The sequence below is a fragment of the Neltuma alba genome, unplaced genomic scaffold (assembly GCF_004799145.2).
Source record: "Neltuma alba isolate B1F8T4 unplaced genomic scaffold, ASM479914v2 tig00008040_pilon, whole genome shotgun sequence".
In the NCBI taxonomy this organism is placed as follows: Eukaryota; Viridiplantae; Streptophyta; class Magnoliopsida; order Fabales; family Fabaceae; genus Neltuma; species Neltuma alba.
In genome coordinates, this window is record NW_021634932.1 from 16710 (window position 1) to 36023 (window position 19314).

A 19314-nucleotide genomic window follows, 5' to 3' on the forward strand; every position below is an offset into this window, starting at 1 on the left:
TATAAACTTAATTAAATAGATTAATACTGAAATATAAAATATTAATAATTATGTAATAAAAAAGTAATAGAATTAATTAATTCAGGAATATTTTTTAGAACAATTAATTTTTTTCTGAAAAAATTAAAATCATTATAATAATTCAATATCTTTAGAATATTATTGTTTATAAACTAATATTAAATAATATATACTATTTTATGTTTATATAATAGTACTATTAGAATTTATAAAATAAAGAATAAAAAATTCAGGGACTTAATTAAAAATAAGGTGAACTTATAAGGACCTGATAAAAAGAAAAATAAATACAAGAACCTAATTAAAAACAGGTGAAAGTATAAGGACCTGATAAAAAGAAAAAAATTATAAGAACCCGATTCAAAATTAGTTAAAACTATAAGGAGCTGTGGATTAATTATCTTTTATTTTAATCTTAAATATAATATTACAATCTAATTTGTTTCTAATATTTATTTATTTTTTTAAGATGATCTTTTTAATAACAATAGTTCTAGCTAATAAATTTGATTAACAAGGATATTTTAAGAAAGACCACTTATTTATTACAAATAACTAACTTAACTTATTTTCTTAATCTATTCAAATTAGTCAATCAACCCTTATACTCCTCCGGTCCTTAATATATGATCCAATTTTTGAGTTGGTTTTGGTCTTAAATATAAGACCCATTTTTCATATTTATCAATTTTTTCTAAATTACCCCTATGGATACTCCCTCAACCATAATTAAGTAGAAGAGTGAGAGGGGATATTAAGAAAAATGATTATGGTGTTTTAGGAAAAATGTGTCACTTTTCTTATAATTACCTAACTTTCTTAACCTAATCAATTAGTTAAATGGGTCTTGTATTAAGGACCGGATGAATATTTAGGACCAGAGGTAGTAGTATTTAATTGCATATTGGCCGCAACTTTTGGGCAAAATTCCACTTTTCACCCTAAAATTTCTACGGATCTTGTTTTGGTGTTACTGTTTCACCCTTGATTTGATTTTATATAATTATAACTGTAAACACCTTGTTTTGTATGAATACCAAAAAAAAAAAAAGTTAAAGTTAAAATTAAAAAATACAATTGCTGGTAGAAAAAATTAAAAAATACAATGAAATGGGGAATAATAATAGTAGTAGAAATAGAAAACAAAAGGTTAAAAAAATAGTAATACAACACCACATGCATCAACTCATTTGCTAGTGTCCTCACTTGGAATGCAAATGCACGGTGGGGAGAGCAAAAGATTCTCAGCATGTCACGACAACTAAGTAGGAACTCCATCGACTTTGATTTTATTAGGAATGCTTTGCGCATACATGACATCACACACACACACACATGTATAAATAGCAATAACGAGGAGGGCGTTGGTAAACAGAGAGCTGAGAATAGGACGCTGTGAGGCGTACGTAAAGTGAGAGACAGACAAAGGCAAAGTTCAGTTTCCCAGTCATTTCAGCACAAAAAGTGATGATTGACAAACACCATGCCTGATCTTAAACAGATCAGTGACATAAAAAAGCGAAGATAAGGAGGGGGGAAAGCAAAGAGACAGGATGAAAAGGAAGACAAAAGAAAGCCACTAAAGTTCCAGTGAAGTTTAACTAAGCTAGCTGCGATCTCATTTTCTTTCTTTCAATTATGGGGAGAAAACACACAGGCTTTTGTTCAGTCTTATGAGTGACTTACTAAAACGTAATAACTCTCCCCGTCTCTTCGTAGTTTCATAAACAGAACCCTAGCTAGCTAGCATGTTCTGTTTCAGAAGCAGAAGCAACAAGAAAATTCACTAAATCCAGATTCGTTTTAAGGCCATGATCACCTGTGATAATAATGATCCACTTACGTGTATCCGGATTGCCTGAACCATCATACTGTGACCAGTTAAAACTATCATTTTGTGGCACTTGCTCCCTTCAATGAGGTATATGTACTGTGCTGGCAAAAGAGATTTGATCTACACGTAAAGGATACAGGAATTGAAATTTTAACCACTTACCACTCACTGATCTGACTCGAAGCAGCTGTTTACTTATCAGTACGCTTTGTGAAAAAAGGAAAAAGAAGGGGGAAAAAAAAGAAAAGACTTGGGTAGCAGATTTATTTGGCCTGGACTTGGGGATCAAAGAAATCAAGGTTTGATACGCATGTTGAGCACTATGAATGAAACTTATCTTTTACGGCTCAAATGTGGACAAGATGGGTCTCAACATGTACATTCCAAAACTTTTTTTTTTTTGGGGGGGGGGGGCCGATTGTTAGAGTCAGAAAGAATATTGATGCCCTTCATCAACAATGAGCAAGGCCCTTGCAAGTATCCCAATAAGTGCCCCGGAATGTTGGTCAATGTTTCTTCCTCTTCATCAATCATTTTCTCTTTACAGCGTAACCCCCGTCCCCTCTCTCCTTCCACTACCTTTCCTTCTTCCTCCTTATTTTAAAAAACTACTACCATATAAACATACATGCTACCCCTTCGCTTCGAGCTCACATAATCGCATACAATCGGAAAGGATGAAACGTAACTAATTAGCGAGCAGTAGCGTGAACATGAATTGCTTATAAAACTTCCTAAATTAATTAGGTTCAACATTAATTAATTATTTAGTTGCAGAATTAGTCATTCAACACAATATAAATTACTCATGAGGCAGATAGGAAGTCTTAACACTAAGATACGTTGGCAACTATGATTGGAAACGGGATTAATTGGCATATATAGGCGGGAACTTTTGCACTTGTCATGCGAGCAAAACGGTCGCCCTTGCAATAACGTTAATAATACTACTACTACTTAATATAAGAATTAGTTGATTGATTTGAGTAAATTAAAAAAATTAGTTATTTGTAATAAATAGGTGTTGTTTTCCTTAAAATACCCTTGTTAGTCATGTGTATTGAGTATAATTACAATTTGATGAAATACTTAACATGTACAATTACTACAAAGATTACTTTAAAAAAATGAATAAATATAAGAGATAGTGAATTAGAATTTTATATTTAGCACTAAATTAAATATCAAACTAATTCTTATATTAAAAATAGGAGTAGTAATAATAAAAGAAGGAGAAAAAGCCTAGGACGACATGGAGGAAACAGAAAGGGCAGAAGATAAAGGCCAACAACAAAGCAGAGCATAAGCATAGGTATGGTCCATATAGCTACATAGGGGTTGCGACTTGTGTGTTTTTTGTTGGTGTCCAGTGCATCTGGTTCGAACAGGTTCAATATTTTTGGGGTTCAAAGGATCAAGTGATTAAAGTGCATAATGTTGGAGAGATAGAAGCTAATTGTTTGACATAACTGGTAAAAGCGACAAAACTAGACCTGGAATTCAGAAATAATGAGAACCATGTCTAACAGTAGCCACTATACCCACCACGATTGAATCAAGACAAACACAGGACTTCTCATACTGGGGCACATTAATTTTTCTTTTTTCTTTTCCTCTTTCCCCCATTAAATAAACAGACAAGTATTTGCTTTTTAAATTCAACGCAAGCTAGCGAATAACTAGCTAGCACATAAACACGGAGCCCCATTCCCCCAGTTGGGATCCAGCAGCTGCCAAAAACAACTGAGAACGGAGGATATACATGCCCATACCCTACGCTTACTAACAGTCCACTCCATTATTGATTAATATTAATGCTTCACTACACAGGAACATTCCTTGCTTTTGGTTCAGGGTCATCCTGGATACACCAAGAATTTCACAGATTTGCTTGTAAAGATATGCCGATGTGTTTTTAATATCCCACTTATAATCAGATCGATAGTAATAAACTTAGTGTATCGAGTAATCGAGGTAGCGTTAGTTTTTATTTCTACTATAAGTGGGAATTCCCAGCGAATCGAAATTACCAGACTGTATGATATGAATGATACACAAATGGACACAGTACTGGAACCCAAAGCACCAGCGAATTCCACAGTGGCTACCACACTCAGTGGTAAAATCAAATATTATTGTCATTGTTCTATTAATAATAATGCTTCACTAGAAAGGCCTGTGAGTGACAGCTCCAACCACCTTACAGCGCATGAAAATGGTGGACTAGACCCGTAGGTAGGGGCCTGGCAACAATTCGCTGGCGAACTTCAATTTGTCCGTTAAGGATACAATGTTCTTCGATTAGCTAACCAATTAAAGATCCACTAGATGATGATTTATTAAGCAGCCGATGTAACGCGCACGATAGAGTTGGTCTGGTGGTCGGGGTGTAAAAATTAAGAAAGCACAGAAGAAACAGGAGTTACTTTCAAGTCATAATTAAGTGATGATGTTAATTATCTGATGAGGTTTTTCTTTACACATGCGTAGTATTCTTACACAATTTATGCTGCTCGCTGCAATAAGTATGACAGATCTATGCTTCTTTGATCATCCTGAACATTATTTCGGAAGTATGAGTGTGGCCTGGCTCTCCATTTGATGTGTTGAAGGATCAATCTCACGAAACTACTGTCATTCACGATTTTAAGCATAGCGAATTAGCAATTATTTGTGGTAGATTGTGAGCCAAGGCATTAATCGAGGAGGCGAAGCATTAGTGCTTGGGTGTCCGTATGGAGAAGTGAGGAGTGATGCGCGATCCCGGGAGGGATTCTGGCCATAGTTTCTGACTCGGACATTCTGATCATATTTAGTGGCAAAATTAGCTGACAAATAATCTTTAAAATAATTCTGTGCGACTTAACCTTTTTTTTTTAATCTTTATGTTTAATCCATCTTTTCTCACCCAAATTCATCTTTTCTTGTTTGCTTTTATGCAACTGAACTTACTTTATATGGAATTTATCTTCTACTGTATAATGCATTTTCTCTTTATGTAAATTAACTTTAACTTATCTTTTTTTGTACAATCTATTATCCTATGAACTATTGTCTAATTAATTTTTCAATGACAAACTTATTTCAGAATTTCTCTTAATTAATTCATGATATTTTGTTTTATTTCTCTATAAATTTTTTGCCATGTTTTTTGTATAAATATAAATATGTATCTTCCCTTCTTGTCATATATTCTCCTAAATATTTTTTTTTTGAAAAATCATAACTAGGAAAACATAATTCTCTTCAATTTTTTTAATAATATATTTTTGGCCAGATTTATTAGCAGTACTCTCCTGAATCAAAGGATGCCCTGTTGAACTTTTTTGGAACAAAATCCCACGCAGCATTATTATCTATATTAGTGGGGGTGTATGTGTACTGGCTTGTATAGCTAGTTGGCCCGTGAGAAAAAATATCTATATAGCTAGTTGGCATAAGCAGGCCATGATCTCGTCGGCATGCATAAGCTGTAGCTGATTCTTGAATCTTATTTAGTATTACTTCTTATGTCTTAATATAATATTCAATTGACTCATTTAAAAAAAATTTAAAAAATTACTAAATTATTTTAAATTATTTATATTTATTTTTTCAAATTAATTTGTCTTGTTTATAAATTAATATATAAGCTAGTGATACATGTAAGTGTTTTAAAGATATCATGTAATATATACTATAATTAATTAATTAATCTAATAATTTTTGTAATATCTCCAAATTAATTAACTGATTTTATATTAATGACCAGAGGTAATATTTTCAATTCTACATGATGGGAGGATGGTAATGGAATTTCAACCATAGAAGCGTACAACCAATATTTTTATTATAATATTTTTTTATTTTAAATATAAAAATTGTATAAACTATGTGAGTTAGTTATTTGTAATTAATATTTAAAAAATTTTATGATTTTTTCCTTAAATAACCTTTCTATTTAATGATTAAAATTTAATACGCAAAGATAAAATGTCTTGATAAATATGAATACTATAAGAAAGTTTAACAGGAATAGAAAATAAGATGAAATCTTATATTTAGAATTTAATTACATACCATGAGTATATTTGTATTCATAAATTAGACACACATATATGAAAAAAAATTAAGGAATGTCAGTAACAAATAGCCCTGGGGGCCCGGGGGATCATCGGATTATTTCCATATATTAGTCTGTTTTCGAGGGCACCTCAATATTTGGGTTTTGCTTTGCGAAAACAGGAGCAGAAAAGTAGTGGAAGAACTATTTATAATGCTGGGTCATATATTGCAGGGTCATCCAATAAACAACAACATTATAATATGTAACATACACACGCACAAATCTTTTCCTTTATCAAAAAGCAATGATTGCATCCGCATGATCCAACCAGTTAGAAAGTTGGGGCGCTGAAAATAAATCAGGCAGGAAACTAAGATAAACTGGTTTAGTAATTTCAAATCCTAAGAGGAACACACTTCTTTTTTCTTTTCTTTTTCCGGATGAAGTGTCCATTGTGTTTTGTCAGGGACGATAAGTGTGGTTGCCTCGTCACGATTTTGATGAATCAAACCCTCAATTAGCAGCTTGGCAACTCATTTGTCTTTTTATATTTCTGTTGCTCTTCACGGCTCTTGTGTTACGAGTGCCACTCTTTCTAAGCGGGGACACATGTGATGTCCAAAGTGGCATCTAAATCATAAAGTAATTTTCTTTTCCTGTTATAGTCAATAATTCCTGCGCATTATTTGTAGAATCATTGTCATGTATTTTTAGGTCAATTTGTTTTTATTTTGATTCTAGTCTTTTAAATTTTAAATAGTAGGTTTTAATCTCTCAATTTTTCTTATTTAAAATGTTCCTATAATATAATAAAAATTTAAATTATTTTGCTTTTTAATGAACCAAAACTTATGGTTTGAAATTGATGAACTAAAACTAAAATTAGTGCAAATTTAAGGGAGCATAGATTATACTACTTGAGGTATTTAATATAAGAGCTGATTGACTAATTTAAATAGATTAAGAAAATTAGCTAGGTTAGTTATTTATAACAAATATGTATTGTCTTTTCTAAAAGGAAAAATTCTAATTAAATCCATTTGAAATAGCAAAATCCTAATTTAAGCTTACATTTTTAACAAATTCTTAATTAGGCCTCTTGGAGATTTCTAAATGTTGCTAGAAGACCAAAATGTCCTTCATAATTAAAAAGCCTAATTTTAGTCTTAATTCTTTCAATTGAATTTAACCAACAAGTTTTTTCTTTAAATATTATCATATGAAAATCTGGCTAAAAACATTATCATATAAAGAAAAAAGAAAAATCACGATTATGGCCAATAAAAAATAATTGAAAAGCCAAGATAAAAAAAGCATAATTTCTAGATATCCATAGAATTACAAAAATATGGGAACTAATAAAAATTTTACGATTTCAAATGTCAAAGATTAACAGGATCAAAGATTTTTTTTATGTGAGAAAAAATCAAATAAAAATCCACAAAATTCTTGAATATCTATCAAAATTAATTTTACTGTATCACAAATTACATTGAGACTCATCAATTCATCTTCAATTTTTCGGTCTCCAAGATTTATTCAATATCAAAATTTTATTATATAAAAAATAACTAAAAGACCATAAATTCTAGAGTTGACATAACGTTCACAAGTACAAAACACAACTTTGACATAAAATCTAAGAAAGACCATGTCCTCATTAGTAAATCTACTAGAATAATTAAAAGTAAAATTAGGCTTACACTTATATTCAATTTTCTTTTTTCATTACAAAGAGGCATTCTGGTCTTTTAGCAACATTTGAAAATTTCTTATTAAGCCTCTTAGCCTAATTAGGAATTTGTTAAAAGTATAAGCCTTAATTAGAATTTCATTATTTCAGATGGATTTAATTGAGATTTTTCCCTTTCTAAAATACCCTTGTTAATTATATGTATTAGCTAAAACTTCCATTTGATGAAACTTTTATGGTGTGCAACTACTACAATGATCACATTGAGAAAACATGAATAAATATAAGAAGCAGTATAAATTAGAGTCTTATATTTAGTATTAAAATAAAAATTAAACTAATTTTTATATTAAGAAAAAGCAGTATGTATAATAATTGAAGAATCTTCGGGTAAAGCTCACAGTTAATAACTTTTTTTTCAGAATAAAGTGTGAGAAATTTAGATGTACGAACTTCACCAACATATCATAAAACTTTATTTGTTCTCTAGCCGGCCTACATATACGACCCTAGCTCTAAAAGAGATATACTATAAATAGATACTCCTTGGGTCCTTAATATAAGACTCAATTCTTGAGTTGATTTTGGTTCTAAATATAAGACCCCTTTCTCATATTTATCAATTTTCTCTAAATTACCCCTATGAATACTCCCTCAACCATAATCAAGTAAAAGAGGGAGTATTAAGAAAGATGATTATGGTGTTTTAGGAAAAATGTGTCACTTTTCTTATAATTAACTAATTTACTTAACTTCCTTAATCTAATCAAATTAGTTAAATGGGTCTTATATTAAGGATCGGAGGAGTATTAATTAGTTAGGAGATAAGATACAGGGAAAAATAGTAAAAAAATCCCTCTTTAAAAATTTCATAAACTATAACGGCCTAAATTAGTGTTCTTCCGGTTTTTAATATACGACTCAATTGTTGAGTTAATTTTAGTTTTAAATATAAAATCTATTTTCTATATTTATCAATTTTCTCTAAATTACTCCTATGGATACTCCCTCAACTATAATCAAGTAGAAGAGAAAGATGGGGTATTAAAAAATATGATTATGGTATTTTAGGAAAAAAGTGTCATATTTCTTATAATTAACTAACTTATCTAACTTTCTTAATCAAATTAAATTAGTTAAATAGATTTTACATTAAGGATCGGAGGAGTACTAATAGTTTTATGTATAAAATTCTACAGGGTGTTACTGCTTTTTATATACAAGGCATATCAGGTTTTTCCAAATATTAAAATTTTAAAAGAAAATTTCTACTATTTTTTTTAATATTTGCTCCTGTCGTAATGTACTATAAAAAATGTATTTTATGTTAATTAGATCTAATAAAATAAATTAGTTTTCACAATATAACAAATCAATATTTAAATTGTCATTGGAATCAGTGTTTAAAATAAAATTATCTCTAAAACGAGTGGAAGTGCTTAAACACTAAAAAAGAGCATTTCATGATGCGGGCTGATGATGAAAGTCAATGCGCATTGCCTCATCATTAAAGTTCATATCAGACCATAATTGTTGGTCGAAAAATATCACCCCCTTAGTCCGTTATATCGATCATGAATTTGCACAATTTTGAGTTTGGCACGCTCCTCACTTAACTATGATGAGAATCGATATTTACTTTACACAAGCGATGAACTGAACAAAAATAAAATAAAAAAATATGTATTTATTTGAAAATTCTATTTTTAAGAAAAACTTAATATGTTTTTATATATAAAAGGTATAAATACTTTGTACGATTTCATACTCACTTGGTTCCCCAATTTAGATTCTTCCCACTAATAAAATTTTTAAATAGGAACTTTTTATCAATTTTTTTTGAAAAATTAAGCTGCTAAAATTACAACTTTGACTCTTAGGGTTGCAATAATCTATTCCCTAAGACAGTAAATTATTCAGCACTCTTCCCATTTTTCTTTCTTTTCGCGTCAGAAGCGATGAAAAATCAATTTGGAGAAGTTACCTGTAGGGGGACACAAACGCGTAAGTAAGTTCTTTTATTTGCTTTTCTGGGCCAACTCGTAAGCAAGTAAGCTTTAGGATTCAAAAAATATGCAGATAATTTTTTTTTTATGTACTTACTTTATGCATCGTAGAATGTACTTCTGAGATTATGATTTACAAGACATTATAATTTTTATCTAAACGCACCTACAAGACATTATACCGGGCCAGGCCGGATAGTACATTTATCAAGGGGGCATGCTAAGTATTCAATGCTATATTGCCCTCATTAAGTATTCACTTCTACTGTTTCTGGTTTTTAATATAAGAACTTGTTTGATTTTTATTTTAGTCATAAATATAAAACCCAAATCTATTTTATCTATCATATTTATATATATATTTTCAAAGTAATCATTCTAACAACGGTAATTCTAGATAACAAACTTCATAAGGAATGATATTTTAGGAAGAACAATACTTATTCATTACAAATAACTAACTTAACTAAATTATTTAATCTCTCCAAATTAGTTAACTAGGTCTTACAATTAGCACTAGAGGTGGTATTACAGAAAATTCCATGTCATTAATTATTTTTTGTTTATATGTGTATATATCTTTTAGTCATTTTAGAAGCCTAAGAGACAGTGGTCATTATCAGTAAAATAATATTAGTAAAATGGCAGCCTAAGTCTCTTTCCTATCATGCTTGTGTTCGTAATGATCTACTTCTCCCCAGTGAACAATGCCCCGGCTTCGACATAACAACCCTCCTGTTGTCATCAGGTATCTCGATCCTCCCTTTTTTTATTTTCCTCTCCTTTTTTTCTTACATATAAAACATACAATTATTCTAACTGGGAACAACATGAGAAAAGATATGAGCATAAATGATAGTGTACCCTGTTTTTTATCTTTCGTCGTGGAACCATGGGAGGCCATCAGTTCTGGTTGCTAGCTAAGTGGATTTTGCCCCACCACGAGCCCCTGTCCATGTTCTGAATCCTATAAATACACAACGTTAGCGGTGCTGGGCAGCCAACTTACTCAAAGCCGCAAATTTTGGTTTTGGAAAGCAAGAAAAGGAAGAGAGAAACACTTTCTAGTACAGAGAAGTGGGGTGCCAATAATATTCTTACTGTTGTCTGTTTTCCAAGAAAAGGAGGAGGGATGAGTTGGGGTTCAGATAGTAAGACGGAGGTCATGAAGAAGAAGAGAAGTAGTGGGTCTGTTCGATCCATTTTCATGCACGCCGATTCCCAAGACTGGTTTTTGATGGCGCTTGGTGTGTTGGGGTCTTTCGGTGACGGCTTCACCGGTCCTATTGTGTTGTTTATCAGTAGCCGCTTGATCAACAATATTGGAGGGGCCTCGTCTCGGATGGATGTAACTGCCTTTGTTCATAACTCTAATGAGGTTCTTCTCTTTCCTTCTCTCTCAGTACACTCACTAATGCCCACATACAGATCATAATTTGGCTTTGTTGATGATGCAGAATGCGGTGGCTTTATTATATTTGGCTTGTGGGTCATTCTTAGCGTGCTTCCTCGGTAAGTTAATTCCACCTATTGCTGTGATTTTCGCTTTTTATACTGTCTTTCATAAACAGAAGAATCCTGATTTTGTTCTCTTGGCTCTTGGGAATTCAACGTTCAGAGGGATATTGTTGGACGAGGACAGGAGAGAGACAAGCAGCGAGAATGAGATCCAGGTACTTGAAAGCAATGCTGAGACAAGAAGTTGCATACTTTGATTTACGAGTCACAACCACGTCCGAGGTTACCACCAGCGTCTCTAACGATAGCATCGTAATTCAAGATTTTCTTAGCGAAAAGGTCATGTAGAAAGATAATCAGAAATTTAATTTGTTTCTTTGACTTTGTTTTTCTTATGATATTGTAAAATTCTATGATTCTATGACGTTGACAGTGTCTTACCAAAATATAGGTTCCAAATTTGCTGACAAATCTCTCTATGTTCGTTGCGAGCTACGTTGTGGCCTTTTCAATGTTCTGGAGATTGGCTATCGTAGCCTTACCTTTCGTAGTTCTTCTAGTAATCCCTGGTTTAATTTACGGAAGGACGTTAACGGGGCTGGCTAGCAAGATTAGGGACGAGTACAACCAGGCCGGTGCAATAGCAGAGCAAGCAATATGTTCCATCAGAACCGTCTATTCCTTTGTTGGGGAAACCAAAACCACAGCTGCTTTCTCCTCTGCATTACAGGGTTCAGTCAAGCTAGGTCTAAAACAAGGCTTGGCTAAAGGCTTAGCCATAGGAAGCAACAGTATTGTGTTCGTCATATGGTCCTTCATTTGCTATTATGGTAGCAGACTCGTCATGTACCATGGCGCTCAAGGTGGCACCGTTTTCACCGTTGGAGCAGCCATGGCTCTCGGAGGATTGTAATCAATAAAAACCTAACCTTTTTTCTCATTTATCAGTCAGGGTAGTCATATTCCTGATGTTGGTTGTAATTTCTTTGGGAAACAGATCGCTGGGAGCTGGTTTATCCAACGTGAAGTACCTCTCGGAAGCAAGTTCGGCAGGGGAACGAATAATGGAGGTGATAAAGAGAATCCCCAAGATTGATTCAGAGAACACGGGAGGTGAGATTCTGGACAGAATTCACGGGGAAGTGGAGTTCGATCGCGTAGAGTTTGCATACCCGTCGAGGCCGGACAGCATTATCCTGAAGGATTTCAGTGTGAAGATTCCGGCGGGGAAGACGGCAGCACTGGTGGGCGGGAGTGGGTCAGGGAAGTCGACGGTGATATCACTTTTGCAGAGATTTTACGACCCAATGGGAGGAGAAATACGGGTGGACGGGGTGGGAATTAAGAGGTTGAACCTAAAGTGGATGAGATCGCAGATGGGACTGGTGAGCCAAGAGCCGACACTGTTCGCGACAAGCATTAAAGAGAACATACTATTTGGGAAAGAGGACGCTACTGAAAATGACATTGTGGAGGCTGCCAAAGCTTCCAATGCTCATGATTTCATTTCTCAGTTGCCTCTGGGATACGATACCCAGGTTAGTGCTGCTTATCATATATCCATTTCTATAGTTGATTACACAATAACTAGCCACCGTCTAGCAATTCTTCAACAACACACTCACCATTATCAATAGTGCATTCTCCACTCCAGCCCTTACACGTGCATGTTTAGATTTTTCTTTGCTCATTCTGACTGGTTCGGATTCCTGTTCCAAATTTTGCCTTAAGACGTGGATAAGTCCATCACCCTCCAAGATTCCAGGTGCGTCATATAATTATTTGCTACTCTGAATTCCCGTAAATGGCCCAGAGACGACACATTGCCCAGATGTCGTAGCGTGAGTGGCTTTAAGAATTAAGGGGTTCCTCTCTTTGGGCACTGATAATACGTCATTCCAAATTGGCCATTCCCTTGAAGAAACAAAATCCCTGTTTCCCCGTGGAGCTACTGTTTGATGTCCTGGTGTCTTTCGTCTGTAACCAAAAAAAAAATCCCCGTTATCACAGTTTTACCACTCTCGTCATTTGACTTGACCACGTGGCAGATCCTTGTTCGTTCACAGTGCCATAGGAGGACTAGGAAAGTGTGTTTTAAAATTTTATTCCTTCCCATCACAGCCAACAAAAGAAATTTTGTTTCGATCAAGATTTTAGTTTAATTTATTTTATAAATTTATAATTTTTTTAAAATTTTCTGAATAATTCCACATGCTATGATTTTTCTATGAAGACGTAATTCCCGATGCAAATTATTAAAACTGGTATTCCAAAAAATTTAACAAACTTTTTTAACAAATAACTAATTTAATTAATTTTTTAATCTAAAAAAAATTAGTTGTCAAGCTCATCGTTTAGGATTGGGGAATTACAGTAAAAATATTTTCTATTATATCTTCTACGTTATTCAAAATAAAATATCTGTATATATGCATATATCATAAATATTTAATTGCACAACCCTTAAAAAGAGGACCACGTTTTTAAAAAGAGCAAGAGATGGAAGTCATATTCAGTCGTTATTTTCAAGTCAACAAATAGTATAACTTTCTCGCCTTGGTCTGACTTCTGAGTAAAAAAGTTTCTTGAATTGGGGGGTTTCACTGTTTTCTCATGCCACAAAACGGGCCTAATTTGTTGTTTCCGTTTCCGGGACCCATAGCCCATGCTCCTAGTGGAGATTCCAAAATTAGTCACATGCTGTCTTCTTCCGGGGGTGAGAATTTGGTCCCGTCCACATATCCAAATAAAATTCCCAAAAGGATAAAGTAAACTCTCCCACTTATAAACTAAAGACAAGAGGTGTAGAAGCTTGAAAGTTCTACCCCATCCCATCGACAGTATTTAAAATCATTAAACAATGTAGAATAATATACTTAGAGTAGATGCGAATGGGTTAGTCAATTTGGTAGCGTAACTTTGACTGGTACATGGACTATACATTAATTACAAGAGTGTAATAACAACATTACATGAACAGGTGGGGGAACAAGGGATTCAAATGTCAGGAGGACAAAAACAGAGGATTGCTATTGCGCGAGCAATTATCAGAAAACCACAAATCCTCCTCCTCGATGAAGCAACAAGTGCTCTAGACACTGAGTCTGAACGAGTTGTCCAAGAAGCTCTGGGCAATGTAATTGGACGCACTACCATCATCATTGCTCATCGCCTGTCCGCCATTCGGAATGCTGACGTGATTGTCGTTCTCCAAAATGGGAGCCTTATGGAAATGGGATCACATGATGAGCTCATGAAAAATGAAAATGGGCTTTACACCTCTCTAGTTCGCCTCCACCAAACAGAGAAGTCTAGAATGACTCAAGAAGATGCTGCCACCTCTACCTCTTCTGCTGTATCAGATAGGGACATAAACAATACTAGCAGTCGAAGACTATCTCTTATGACTCAATCTAACTCTACGAATTCATTAGTACAAGGTCGAGTTTCCAATGCCGATGAAGAAACCGATGCTGCTGCAGAAGAGAAGAGACCCCCTATTCCCTCTTTTCGAAGGTTGCTTGCCCTAAATCTCCCAGAATGGAAGCAAGCTACTTTAGGGTGTTTTAGTGCGTTTCTGTTTGGTGCAATTTACCCATTATTCTCATTCTCAATGGGGTCCATGGTTTCTACATTTTTTTTGACAGACCATGACGAGATCAAAAAGAAGATGAAGGTTTATGCGTTTTGTTATCTGGGTTTATTAGCGTTCTCAATGATTACCAGCATAATCCAGCATTATAATTTTGCTTACATGGGAGAATACTTAACCAAAAGGATAAGAGAGATAACATTTTCAAAGATACTCACATTTGAAGTTGGTTGGTTCGATCAACCTGAAAATACAAGTGGTGCGGTTTGGTCTAGACTGGCAAAAGATGCTAGTGCGGTATGTTTTCCTTCATCTTTTTCATAATTTCCCTAACACTGGATAAGCTCATTTAGCATTGATCTTATTTTTTTTAATTAATTTCCCTATCAAAGTGAACACATTTTTTAACATTGATAGTGATATTTGACAGGTGAGGTCTCTAATAGGAGACAGAATATCCCTGCTGATACAGACTTTCTCCACGGTTATAATTGCTTGCACAATGAGCCTGGTGATTTCATGGAGGTTTGCCATTGTTATCATAGCCGTTCAACCCCTTATTGTGGTCAGCTACTACACTAGGAAGGTCTTACTCAAGAGCATGACCAAGAAGGCCACTAAGGCGCAGGATGAATGTAGCAAGCTAGCTGCAGAAGCTGTTTCGAACCTTCGTATTGTTGCAGCCTTCTCTTCCCATGACCGGATCCTCAAAATGCTTGAAAAATCCCAAGAAGGCCCAAGGCAGGAGAATCTTAGACAATCTTGGTTTGCTGGTATTGGCCTTGCTTTCTCTCAAAGCGTCACAGCTTGTACTTGGGCCTTAGACTTTTGGTATGGGGGAAAGCTGATGTCCATTGGTCTTATCAAAGCTGAAGCACTATTTCAAACGTTCATGGTACTAATGGGCACAAGCCGTGTCATTGCAGATGCAGGAAGCATGACATCTGACCTTGCCAGAGGTGCAGATTCTTTGGGCTCCCTTTTTGCAATTCTCGATCGCTCCACAAAAATTGATCCGGATTATCAAAACGGGTATAAGCCCGATAAACTCACTGGCCTCATAGAACTTCGCGATATTCATTTTGCATACCCAGCTAGGCCGAACGACATGATCTTTCAAGGGTTTTCAATGAGAATGGAAGCAGGGAAATCAACGGCATTAGTGGGCCAGAGTGGGTCTGGAAAGTCAACCATCATAGGATTAATTGAGAGATTCTACGATCCATCAAAGGGGGTAGTGAGCATAGATGGGAGAAACATAAAGTCATACCACCTGAGGAGCCTTAGAGAACAAATAGCATTGGTGAGCCAAGAGCCGACATTATTTGCAGGCAGCATGAAAGAGAACATCGCATATGGAGCTAAGGATAAGGTTGACGAAGCAGAGATCATAGAGGCAGCTAAGGTAGCAAATGCACATGATTTCATATCAAGCTTGAGAGATGGATATGAGACATGGTGTGGGGAGAGAGGAGTACAATTATCAGGGGGCCAAAAGCAAAGAATAGCAATAGCAAGAGCAATAATGAAGAACCCTGGGGTGTTGCTACTAGACGAGGCAACAAGTGCACTGGATAACCAATCGGAGAGGGCAGTGCAAGAAGCACTAGAGCGTGTTATGGTTGGGAGAACCAGTGTGGTGGTGGCACATAGATTGAGCACCGTTCAGAAGTGTGATGTGATAGCTGTCTTGGAAAAGGGAAAGGTGGTGGAGAAAGGCACACACTCGTCTTTGCTTGCCAAGGGACCAGGTGGGGCTTATTATGCTCTGCTTACTCTTCAAAGGAGGCACTCCAATTCCATTAACCAACCCAGTTGACAAATATGTGATTGCAGAGAGGCTTTCGACACGATTGTCTCTTTTCTTGTTCGCATCTCATGTGCTAATGCCTATTTCCTAATACCTGCATCCTTTGCTTAAGTGTGTGAATACAGGGATGCGTGGCACAACTGTTTCTTTTTACCATGAGTGTTTCGGATAATGCATGATTCCTTTAGATTATACATTCCCAGAGAGATGGTATTCTTTCGTCTCTCCTACTTTTATGTGTGCCTTTGACACGCACTTACAGCGCAACTGAGTGTTGTTTTGCCGTAACAAAAGATTTGTGATATTCACTTCCTGCTGTAATGAATTGTTGAAGTAAGATGGACAGATAAGCATGAAATCACGCACACATAACCATGTTGAAATATAGATTTTGCATGCATGCATATTTGAGGTTAACAAAAGAGGTGATTTTGCAATGATATGTTGCCTCAAAACTAGAAGATGCACAATGCGTATCTGTTTTGACTTTAGAGTTAAGAATTACTTGTTCCCATATACTCCTGACCTACATCATTGCCCACGGCATGGTTTCCATTTGGGATTGCAATTTTTCAGTTGTTTCTTTTCTAAATAACACAATGCAAGTTGCCCAGTGCAGTTTCCGGGGTTCAAATTTTTTAATGAATAAGAAAAGACAAACAAAACTATACGAGTAATTAAAAAAAACATAAGAAAAAAAAAATCCATTCACGGAAATTTCTTCGTCTTTACTGCATGTTGGCGGCATTGGCTGCTTTTCAATGTCCCAAGTCCAGCTTTAAATGCTCCCAGTTAGAATATTAGTTTGCTTGGTTCAAGTTAGCCCAGGAACGAAAACTGATTACCGTTTGTCGAATTGGGCTGGGCTGGGAATCAAATGGTGTGGACCAACCCTCGTCCAAGCCTGCTCTTTCCCCCTTCTTTTAAAGGTTTTAAATTTAAATGTGAGTTTTTATCATAATTTGATGTCACCAAAACCAATATCAACACATCACTATTTAAATTTTTTTAATTAGGATAATCCTAATTCAATATCAGTTCAATTAGGCATCTTGCATATATTTCAATTTTATACTTATAAATTCACTCCACTTGAGTCATAAATATTTCTCTCCATCGTATACATGCGTAAAAATAAAAATTTTTTTGGCTCTTATATATCCTATAAGTTTATTTTCCTTACAAAAATATTCTGGTCGTTATCCATCGTTAAATTTAACAATTAAATTATACAGTTTGACCAATATTTTTAATAATTAAATTTAATGGCGGATAACAGTTTAGAGCAGAAATACTATGAAATAAAATTTTTAGGATATATAAAAGCACAAAAGCTTTCAATGTTGGGCATTCCCCCGTACATACTTGGGACTATTTAATTACCTTATTCTTTAAAATAAATATAAAAATATAATAATCGTTGTAAATCCAGTACTCAACAAAACACCTCAACGATAAAGGTTTCATCTTTCGTGCGGCGCCGAAGAAAAAGGGCACATCTTTTGGAATCGGTATGAAAATCGCGGAAGATACCGCCAGAAAAACCACGGGCCTGGAAAATAAAGGGTGCGTATAACCCAACCTCGCAGGACAAAACCCAAAAAACCAACGGGCTCAGTGATGGATCGTGTTTTAAATAAACCCACGCATTTAGGGCGCTCGGCTTCCCGCATGGGAGTGGAAGACAAGTACTCGTCGTAATTCTAAAATTGGAACAACTTCAACACGAGGGATTGCTCATCAGTTTTCGAAAATTTACTTGTCTCCAAAATGAGTTTCAGCTCCTCGTACCACAGCTTTCTCTCAACATAAATTTCCCTTGCACCTCTAATGAATCTTTCCTGGCTGTCTGTCCCAATTCTTCTCTCTGACATACAAAGCAAGGGAAGAATTATTACCAGGTAAACCCAAAGGCGATCAGGCTCTTCACTGTTTTTTTTCTTTTTTCCCAGTGATTCGCTTGCTCTTTCCGCAGCATATTTTCCTGAGAAAATCTACCAACTGCAAGGTACCTTATGCATGTTTTTGCCCCTTTTCTCTTTCTTGCGGCGTTGTTGATATGTGCTCCTCTTTATTTCATTCCCTACTGTTTTTTCTTTTTCTAAAAGATTGCTTGTCTTTTTTGTTTTTGTTTCGGGGGCAGATATGAAGAGAACTAGGGACGATACTTATGCTTCTTCTCAATTAAAGCGACCCATGGGTTCTTCACGCGGGGATTCGTATGTCTTTCTCTTACTTTTCTTTCCTTCGCATGCCAATTTCATTTCTCTGTAGAGTTAATTGCTCATCTTTAGCGAGTGTATCTTGTCAAGGCCTTAACACCGCCTCGATGATGAATTGAAGCGTTTCTTGCATTGTTGGGGATTTTGAGTTTTCACCTGAGGTGTCTTGCTAATGCCCGAAGATTATTTATCTTTTTACCTATTGAGGAATTTTTTGTTGAATTGCTGTGGGCTTATCTTTTATTTGACTTAAATTGACTATGGAACGGGTTCTCCGGTGGTAAAATAACATTTGGGAGCAGATGTAGTTGGTTTTTGTCATATCCATAAATCTTACTGAGTAACATCGTTAATGCTCTCAATTGCATTACATTAACTTTATTCTATTGACCAAAAGCTTAGTGAAAATACAAATACACACACACAAACACCCTTTATTCTATTGACCGGAAGCTTAGTGAAAGGAAAAACATGATAATATAATTTCTGGACAATATGACCACCAATTAAGTAGCACATTTATTATATTAGCTTTAAAGTTTTTGATGCTATAATGTTGATATGCTGGGTATCTGAATTGTAATTATATTCCACTTATGAAGCTATGGCCAATCCCAAATCCCTGGAGGAGGG

At 35.0% G+C, this 19314-nt stretch overlaps 1 protein-coding gene and 1 long non-coding RNA gene across 2 annotated transcripts; both read left to right on the plus strand.

Annotated features, from left to right (window-relative positions):
* Nucleotides 1-10624: 10624 nt before the first annotated feature.
* LOC114753638 (ABC transporter B family member 15-like) lies at nt 10625-16543 on the plus strand. The gene is made up of 7 exons (XM_028942340.1): nt 10625-10977; nt 11057-11111; nt 11218-11396; nt 11509-11966; nt 12055-12595; nt 14038-14946; nt 15080-16543. Exons 1-7 carry the CDS (start codon nt 10732-10734, stop codon nt 16466-16468), a joined length of 3777 nt encoding a protein of 1258 aa, XP_028798173.1. The 5' UTR covers nt 10625-10731; the 3' UTR covers nt 16469-16543.
* Nucleotides 16544-18193: 1650 nt separating this feature from the next.
* LOC114753639 (uncharacterized) lies at nt 18194-19314 on the plus strand. The gene is made up of 3 exons (XR_003741032.1): nt 18194-18467; nt 18603-18678; nt 19284-19314. It is a non-coding gene; the product is annotated as an uncharacterized LOC114753639 (long non-coding RNA).

Bases quoted from the DNA above. Each gene is read 5' to 3' on its own strand.
- LOC114753638 (XM_028942340.1), top strand. From the start codon at position 10,732: ATGAGTTGGGGTTCAGATAGTAAGACGGAGGTCATGAAGAAGAAGAGA. The intron at 10,978-11,056 runs GTTCTTCTCTTT...TTGATGATGCAG, and splicing joins TTGTTCATAACTCTAATGAG to AATGCGGTGGCTTTATTATA. The intron at 11,967-12,054 runs GTAATCAATAAA...TTTGGGAAACAG, and splicing joins GCCATGGCTCTCGGAGGATT to ATCGCTGGGAGCTGGTTTAT.